The 9328-nt window shown below is 47.4% G+C and overlaps 1 protein-coding gene across 1 annotated transcript; it reads left to right on the top strand.

Annotated features, from left to right (window-relative positions):
• The first annotated feature begins 788 nt into the window (after positions 1 to 788).
• LOC137526201 (taste receptor type 2 member 40-like) lies at positions 789 to 5140 on the top strand. Its single transcript, XM_068247419.1, has 2 exons — positions 789 to 915; positions 4320 to 5140. The coding sequence occupies exons 1-2, from the start codon at positions 789 to 791 to the stop codon at positions 5138 to 5140; spliced, it is 948 nt and encodes a 315-aa protein (XP_068103520.1).
• Positions 5141 to 9328: the final 4188 nt, after the last annotated feature.

Below are 9328 nucleotides of genomic sequence, written 5' to 3' on the forward strand. Positions count from 1 at the left end.
AATATTTCAATTTTATTATATTTTTCAAAGCATGGCGACAAAGTTCATTGCTTTAAGCATGCAATTTGTCCTCACGCCATGCCTGGTTTGTGTCTCAAAGCGTGGCCTTGCTCTCCTGTGCCCGCTCTGCCATCCTGTGTGCTGGCTAAGCCAGCAAACAGGACGGAAGAGGAGGTACTACAGGAGAGAAAGTCCACACTTTGTGACACAACCCAGGCCTGGGATGCGACAAAATGCATGCTTAAAGCAAAGCATTTTGTCGCCATGCAGTGATAAATATAATAGAATGAGATATTCCTTAAAAAGAGAGCGGCAACGCTAACCCAGCACACAGGATGGAAGAGGAGGTACTACAGGAGAGCAAGGCCATGCTTTGTGACACAACCCGGGCCTGGCATGGCGACAAAATGCAGGCGTAACTGAAGCGCTGCTGCAACTTGGTGAGTGTGGCCGAAGCGGCACTGGACTTCAGCGCAAGATCTGCCACGTTTGGGTATGTCCTCAGGAACCGCTGAACAACTAGGTTCAGAACGTGGGCCAGGCAACGGATGTGTCTCAGCTTTGCCAACTGTAAGGCGCGATTGAGATTGCTCCCATTATCACACACAACCATGTCTGGTTCCAGGTGCAGCGGTGCAAGCCACAACTGGGTCTGTTCCTTGATTGCCTTCTAAAATTCTGCACCTGTGTGCTGCTTATCTCTAATGCAGATCAGCTTCAGTAAGGCTTGCTGACGCATGGCAACAGCTGTGCTGCACCGCTTCCACGCTCCTGTTGCTGGGTTAGCGATGCCGGATGAGGTAGAGCTTGAAGAGGCGGTGGAGGAGAAGGAGCCAGAGAGGTCGCTGTTGTCATTGACTCGCAGGGAAGCAGGTCCGGCAATTTGCGGCATTGGCAACACCTGTGCCATAGCAGGTGAGGAGTCGCTGCCAGGCTCCACAAGGTTCTCCCAGTGCGCCGTAAAGGAGATGTACCGACCCTGGCCAAACACACTCATCCAGGTGTCAGTGGTGAGGTGAACCTTGCAGGCAACGGCATTTTTCAGGCTTCAGGTGATTTTGCCGACCACATGTAATGCTGGCACTGGACAAAGCGGACGGTCAGTGCAACAGCACAGAAGGACCATGGCAACTCACTGATAGTACCACAGTTTGATAGTGCTGCCCAAAAATTATATGCATCCATGGACCCTGGCAGTGGGAATGCAGATTTTAGTACCTAAACGATACAACATGTTTTCCGGGGTCTGAGGCACATACAGATGGTCCCGACCATCATCATCATAGAACTCTTCTCCTGGCCCCCCCCACCACCTCTGCCACCCCAACATCCCCAGACACAGACCCCTCATCGTCCTCAACATTAACTTGGGATGCTGGCCTGAGCCAACCCTCCTCCTCCACATCAGGCCCCATCATCTCCTCAATGTCAGCCCTCAATAATCGCCCTGGCGCCGGACCGAGGGACACAACGCTCTCATCCGGGGAGGGCTGCTGCTGATCACTGGCTGCTGGAGTGGACGTTATAACTTGCGTGGGGCGTTGGCTGTTGCTGTTTTTGGGAGTGCTGCTCACAGCGGAGGTCTGTGAGGAACTCATGGTGGGCTCATATGTGTGCGGTGGAGTACAGCTCATCAGAACAACCTCTGCGCACCTGGTGGTATGCAAGTGATCCCACTTGGCAGCACTTAACCACTTGAGGACCCACCCTTTACCCCCCCTTTAGGACCAGCATTGAATTCTGTGATCTGTGCTGGGTGGGCTCTACAGCCCCCAGCACAGATCAAACACCAGGCAGAGAGATCAGATCACCCCCCTTTTTTCCCCACTAGGGGGATGATGTGCTGGGGGGGTCCGATCTCTCCTGCCTGCGTGTGGCTGGCGGGGGGGGCACCTCAAAGCCCCCCTCCGCGGCGAAATTCCGCTTCCCCCCTCTCCTACCTGGCCCCCTGGTGATCGGGGCTGCACAGGACGCTATCCGTCCTGTGCAGCCTGTGACAGGACGTCCCCTGTCACATGGCGGCGATCCCCGGCCGCTGATTGGCCGGGGATCGCCGATCTGCCTTACGGCGCTGCTGCGCAGCAGCGCCGTACAATGTAAACAAAGCGGATTATTTCCGCTTGTGTTTACATTTAGCCTGCGAGCCGCCATCGGCGGCCCGCAGGCTATTCACGGAGCCCCCCGCCGTGAATTGACAGGAAGCAGCCGCTCGCGCAAGCGGCTGCTTCCTGATTAATCAGCCTGCAGCTGGCGACGCAGTACTGCGTCGCTGGTCCTGCAGCTGCCACCTTGCCGACGCACGGTATAAGCGTGCGGTCGGCAAGTGGTTAAAGTGAGTGTTTTTTAATAAACAATACTCAGCAAAAGTCACTGAATATACGTGTGGATCGGTGGTACGCAAGTGATCCCACTTGGCGGCACTGAAAGTGTTTTTTTAATAAACAATACTCAGCAAAAGTCACAGAATATATTTGTGGATTGGTGGTATGCAAGTGATCCCACTTGGCGGCACTGAAAGTGTTTTTTTAATAAACAATACTCAGCAAAAGTCACAGAATATATTTGTGGATCGGTGGTACGCAAGTGATCCCACTTGGCGGCACTGAAAGTGTTTTTTTAATAAACAATACTCAGCAAAAGTCACAGAATATACGTGTGGATCGGTGGTACGCAAGTGATCCCACTTGGCGGCACTGAAAGTGTTTTTTTAATAAACAATACTCAGCAAAAGTCACAGAATATATTTGTGGATCGGTGGTACGCAAGTGATACCACTTGGCGGCACTGAAAGTGTTTTTTTAATAAACAATACTCAGCAAAAGTCACAGAATATACGTGTGGATTGGTGGTACGCAAGTGATCCCACTTGGCAGCACTGAAAGTGTTTTTTTTAACAAACAATATGCTACAAAAGTCACTGAAAATGAAAATACGTGTGGATTTTTAACAGCCCTGTGGGTGCTGCAGCTGCTATCAGTGGTGAGGCTGGGGCCCTGTGGCTGGTCTGGCTGGCAGTGAGGCCCTGTGGGTGCTGCTGTCAGCGGTGAGGCTGGGGCCCTGTGGCTGGCCTGGCTGGCAGTGAGGCCCTGTGGGTGCTGCTGTTAGCGGTGAGGATGGGGCCCTGTGGCTGGCTTGGCTGGCAGTGAGGCCCTGTGGGTGCTGCTATCAGCGGTGAGGCTGGGGCCCTGTGGCTGGCCTGGCTGGCAGTGAGACCCTGTGGGTGCTGCTGTTAGCGGTGAGGCTGGGGCACTGTGGCTGGCCTGGCTAGCAGTGAGGCTCTGTGGGTGCTGCTGTTAGTGTGAGGCTGGGGCACTGTGGCTGGCCTGGCTAGCAGTGAGGCTCTGTGGGTGCTGCTGTCAGCGATTAGGCTGGAGGCTGGGGCCCTGTGGCTGGCACTGGCAGACAGTACGCTACGCTAAACTCCATACCTACCCAAAGCTAAACCCCAAAGCAAATGGCGCCGATCACGCGCGTTCGGGTATTTATGCACCCGAATACGTGACCCGCTCGGCCAATCACAGCGCGAGACGCGCGTTCGACCGAACGTACGGCCAAGTTCGGCCGAACGTTCGGCCATGGACAAGTTCGAGCCACGTGGCCGAGCATCCATCACGGACACTGAGGTGTTGGGATGGTGTTCGCCGCGAACTCGAACACCACAAAATTTGCCTAATCCCAAACAGTGGCGAACACTGTTCGATCAACACTACTTATCAGGGCTGATAACAGGCAGATTTAGCAGAGAAGAATGAAACAGAAGAAAAGAACAGGATAGGTGTTTAGTGTCATGTTCCCATTGATATATATAATAATATACATGAGGGTGCTTCGTCTCTGGTTCTCTTTAACACTGCATATAAAAGAGTACATTTGGTGCATTACCTGATGAACTAGCTGTAAAGCTTCCTTCTGTCTCAGCAGTGCTGCTAAGTGATCGCATATTAGTGTATTTTAGAGCATAAAAATGTTCCTGTTTAACTTCCTCTAAATCTTCCACATGAACTTAGCCTAACAAATGACAGGTGCAGGGAGCCCAAAGTGATCACTTTACCTAGGGCCCAATTTGGTCTTAATCCAGCTCTCCCTGAACACATTACATTTTCATATGTCCCTGCCGTGTGCTACCAAGAGCCAGGGATCATTTGCATTGATAAAATAACGAAAAAAGCAGCTTGCTCAAGCCAAAGACTGCACATATCCCCTACGGACAGAAGGGAATTAGTTTAAAGAGAAAATGGTCCCGGAACAGATTGTCCTCTTGTTCTTTAGCTTTTTTAAATGTTGGTTGTCCTTTCTTCTGAACTCTTTCATTGTGATAGCTCACATGAAAAGCCTCAAAGTTGGGGTGAAGCTCAACGCTTCGGACCTCATCCAGCTTGTCATGGGAGCAACCAACATCAGCTTGCTCCTAATAACGGTGGCAGATGCCATTGCCCTAATGTTCCCTCTTTTTTATGTTAGACATTTTTACACCCCAAAAATTGTCATGAGCATTTTCCACTTACATTTCAGCTACTGGCTGATCGCCTGGCTGTGTATGCATTACTGGACCAGCATCACTAACTTTAAACACAAGATTTTTGTCTGGATTAAGAGGAAACTTTCATTATTCATTCCTCATCTGCTGCTACTGTCGGCCATTGTGTCTTTTGCATTAGCTCTCCAGATTATCTGGAATTTTCGCATACAGATCTCCCCAAAGAATTCTACCAGCAGTTCAATTATTTTTGACACTGAGGTCTCGTTTCCTGATGCACATTTGACATTAACCACCTCTGTCATCTTCTGCCTACCCTTCTACACCATCTTTTACTTCCTCATGGTTACCATGTTCTCCATATTCAAACATATCTGGAACATAAGGCATAATGATCTGGGGATGACTCGCCCTAATCTTCATGCACATGTCCATGCTCTAAAAACAATGACGTCATTCCTCCTTATTTCTTCCCTCGTCTGCGTAGGTGCATTCCTTTTTTTCCGAATAAGTTCTTGGGTCATGGATTCTAAAACTATCATTGTCTATGTCTTTATTAATACCTTCCCATTGGCAGAAGCCGCTATCATTATCGAGTCCAGCCCCAAGCTTAGGAAAATGTTTTTGGATATGTTCTGCTCTAGAACATTAAAGTGGCAATGAAGGGGAAAAAAACCTTATAATGGCTATCATTCATAAAGAGGCTGTCGGTAAGGGGAATCAGTGCGGGAAAACACCGCTGGCGGTGTTTTAGACTTCTGGGTGGGCATTCATAAAAAAGTATCCATGTGCGGAAGCACTGCGGAGATTCCCCGAACTAGGCTGGCGATAGGCAGGCGGTAGGCAGGTGGAGACACGGAAGCTGCAGAGTTGATACATTTCTCCGTGTTCCGCTCTGCTGCAGCTGCCTGGGAGGTCTGTGTGTCTCCATTCACTTGCATTGGTATCGCCACATCAGAGGGAGCGGGACTTCCCGACCTGACACCGCTTGCGGTGTTCTTCATGAATGAACATTTTGCTACATTTGTTCCGATAATCACCGCACAAGGCGGTGATTTATCACTCTGCTCGTTAGTGTCATTTTTTCATGCGGAAAGAGCCTTTATGAATGCTGACTTTGCCGAGTGGTCGGTAAAGTCAGCTGTTTTTAGCATTTCCGCATGCGGAAATGCTTTATGAATGATAGCCAATGTAATTAATTCTATGTGTAGTACGGATAATGAATAGAACATTAGTGGCAAATGGACATATACTCAAATGCAGAGTAAAAAATATACAATTTATTCACAGCTCCATAAAATCGCATCGCGTTTCGCGGTCAACAGCCCCACTTCATCAGGCAGTACAAGAGCATATAAAACTGGTTCAGGTCCATAAAGCGCGTGAGCCACAGAGGCGCTCACACGCTTTATGGACCTGAACCAGTTTTATATGCTCCTGTACTGCATGATGAAGCGGGACTGTTGACCGCGAAACGCGTTGCGATTTTATGGAGCTGTGAATAAATTGTATATTGCACGGAACATACTGCCTGCTTTGAAGAGGTGATAAGAGAGCGATAAGAGCAAAGTTAATGGAGAAGCAGTGAGATCTCCCCAGGCAGCAGCGGCGAGAGCGGAACAAACAAAGCTTCCTGCGAATGCCTTAGGCTGTGTGTTTGACCTCTTGGGTTCCTATCAGTACTCATCACAGCGAAATTATCTATACCTTGTTTTTTCTGCCAGCAATTAGACTTTCTTTGGGTGGTAAATTATGCTAAGAATTAGTTTATTATAAATGCATTATGATGGGAATAATAAGAAAAAATGTAAAAAAAAAAATCATTATTTTTCAGTTTTCAGCCATTACAGTTTTAAAATAATTTATGCTACCATAATTAAAATTCACACATTGTATTTGGCCATTTCCCCCGGTTATTGCAACATTAAAATTATACCCTTAGTATAATGTATGGTGACAATATTCTATTTGGAAATAAAGGTGCATTTTTTCAGTTTTACATCCATCACTAATTTTTAGCCCATTATTTATTAATTATATGTCCTCTTGAAATAAATAATCATTTATTTATATTCCCCAAAGTCAGTAGGTTGTGTTTTACTATTTGGCCACAAGATGTCCCTAGTGAGCAAAAATCCCATTAGCTTACAATGTACGCTAATTGGGATACAATGTATCACTACATTGTAACCAGGGAAGTGACGTAGGCTTCCATCGGAAGCCTCCGATCACAGCGCCGGCGAGGAGGTTATGAATGGAAACATTGTTTCCATTCATAAATTTAACGATTGGGCGGCGGAAACCGGCGGAAATGATGGCGGGAGATAGCGCGGCGGCTCCATTTACAGAATAACCACTGTTTTTGAACAAAAACAGTGTTTATTCTCGGCGGACATGCTCGGATTGGCACAGGGGACTTTTGTCCCCTACAGCCAATCTCCCCTGCTGGCAGCAGCAGCGCGATCACGGGCATTAGCCCGCCGGATAACCTGCAGACCCCCCAAACTGCAGGGACATGACTAGCGCATCCCTGCAGCTCTAGCACCTGCCACTGCGGACGTGAAGCTCACGTCCGCACGGCTGAAATGGTTAAATAAATTGTTAAGAAAGACTAATAGGGCTATATGCAAATCGCTTTTTCCCTGAGTTTTCTCCTAGGAAATAATTTTTCATCTTTGATTTAAAATAACTTTCCAGCACTTTTCAATTAAAAAAGTACCAAACAGTAGGTGAAAAGGTACTATCAAAATTATTTTGAGTATTTTCTTTCCTTCTGTAAGCTTGAAAGGCACTTTATTGACAAGTTTAAAAATATCACCTAAGAGAAAACTCAGGAGAAAAAGTTAATTGCATACGGGCCCCAGACAGATTCAGAGCAGATTCAGGGCAAGCAGAGGCAGTATAGCAAAACATGTACATCTAAGGCAGGGAACACACTTGACTTTCAGTTTTCCGCGCGCGTTTTCCTGCATACTTTTTCTGCACACCAAGTGTGTTTCCATGCAGGAAAACGCGCGCGTTTTTTCACAGCAGCTGATGTAATTGATGGAGAAAACTGCCAAAATGTGCAGATTCAGGATGCAGAATGTCAGTTTTTTTTCTGCGTGCGAACAACACAGTAAGTGTGTACTAGCCCATTGATTAACATGAGTTCTCAGTTTTTCTGTGCAGAAAACGCGTACGAAAACAGTCAAGTGTGTTCCCTGCCTAAAGGGAAGTTGGGGATGCCTCTTAATGTTGTCTCTGCACGGAGAACAAGAATGTAACAAAACTCTTCTCATTACCGACAGTTTACTTCAGTAAATCCCCGCACTTCTATCGCAGCTGTGAAATCTTTTATGAATTACCACACAGAAGTCTAAAATACCGAATGCGATATTTTCTTGTCAAACTTTTTTTTAAACCGCAAAGCCTTTTGTGAATTGACCCCATTATATAATAAGTTTATTTTCACTTCAGATTCCCTTTAAGGGAGACCTAAGCTACGTACACACATACGACAACGATTGTTCATTGTGAACGACGAACGATCTTTTAATTGACGAAAGAACAACCTAGCTTTTAAAGATAAAATTGGAGAGACCGAGAGCCCGGTATGGTGTAGTATGTATTGGATGAGGTGGGGTAAAAATGAAAAAGTAAGTATTATACTCACAAACATGGGTTGCCGTCCAGGCAACCACTATATAGGCAGGTGGGGAGATTAGACCTGTCCCCACTCAGGAATAAGATGTCGCTCTCTGAAAGAAGGAAAAGAGGGGCAACGCCCTTCCACCACGGGTGAAACAATCGATGTAGCGAAGTACAGAGGCGCCAATAGGATAAAACACACTAAAAAGTTTAAAAAATTATATATTCGGGTGGTGGTGGTGGACCGACCAACCCAAAAACAGACACACTGCTGTCAGTATAGTCAAAAGATTTATTCATATACTCCAAGAACAACTGCGACGCGTTTCACGGGCAAAAATCCCGCTTCCTCAGGCATTAAACAACTGGAGTATCACACTAAAATACAAATGACAGAGATAACACCAAATCAGAACGCTGCATGTGTACACATGTACATAAACATTAGTAGGACAGGTGCGGTATATTGCTTATAATGTATTATAATTGTAACTGATTTTTCACATGTATTCATAAAGTCAAAACAGTGTGTGGGGGTTAAAATGTTAAGGGTAGAGTGAACAGTGATTAGAGTATGGAGGTAAGACAGGGGGAACTGAGGGAGCAGACTATAGTAGCAGGTGAGGGGGGTTGAACTGAAAGACAAGCTGGGTATAAGGTGAAATAAACTGAGTGTAACCTGGGGAAGGATATGGGGTTAAAACATTTACCAGTCCTGTGTAGGAGAGATATTGTAACGGAGTTTTCTTACCAGCTAGAAGTCCTGATCGAGTTTGGCACCTCTGTATTGGTCTGCCCGCTCAGGAACCATTATGTAGCCGGAAATAGATTGTGGGATGGACTGCAGGTGGGGAGTGGGCGTAGCAGATGGCCATGTAGCCTGGCGAATAGTTGCAGCGAGTAAGAGGAAGTGGGCGGGGAGGAGAGTCGGAGCTGGTGAAGGGGGGTGTGTGTAGTGACGTGGACGGGCGGTGTATGCGAAGCGTCTTGCCGCCAGGCGTACCGCGCACGCGTGCCCGACGTCCCTAGGTGCCGCGCATGCGTATATGCGGGCAAGGACTCGTACAGCGTATATCGGCGGGGAGTGATCTGTGCGCATGCGCCGGAGGACGCAGTAGCCATGTTGGGTTAGGGAAGGTTGGGAAAGGTACTGGATTTTAGAAATTAAGGAGAGAGGTGGGGGGTCCGAGTGAACTGGGGGACAAACAGGGTGAGGATATA

The sequence above is a fragment of the Hyperolius riggenbachi genome, chromosome 7, assembly GCF_040937935.1.
Source record: "Hyperolius riggenbachi isolate aHypRig1 chromosome 7, aHypRig1.pri, whole genome shotgun sequence".
Taxonomy (NCBI): Eukaryota; Metazoa; Chordata; class Amphibia; order Anura; family Hyperoliidae; genus Hyperolius; species Hyperolius riggenbachi.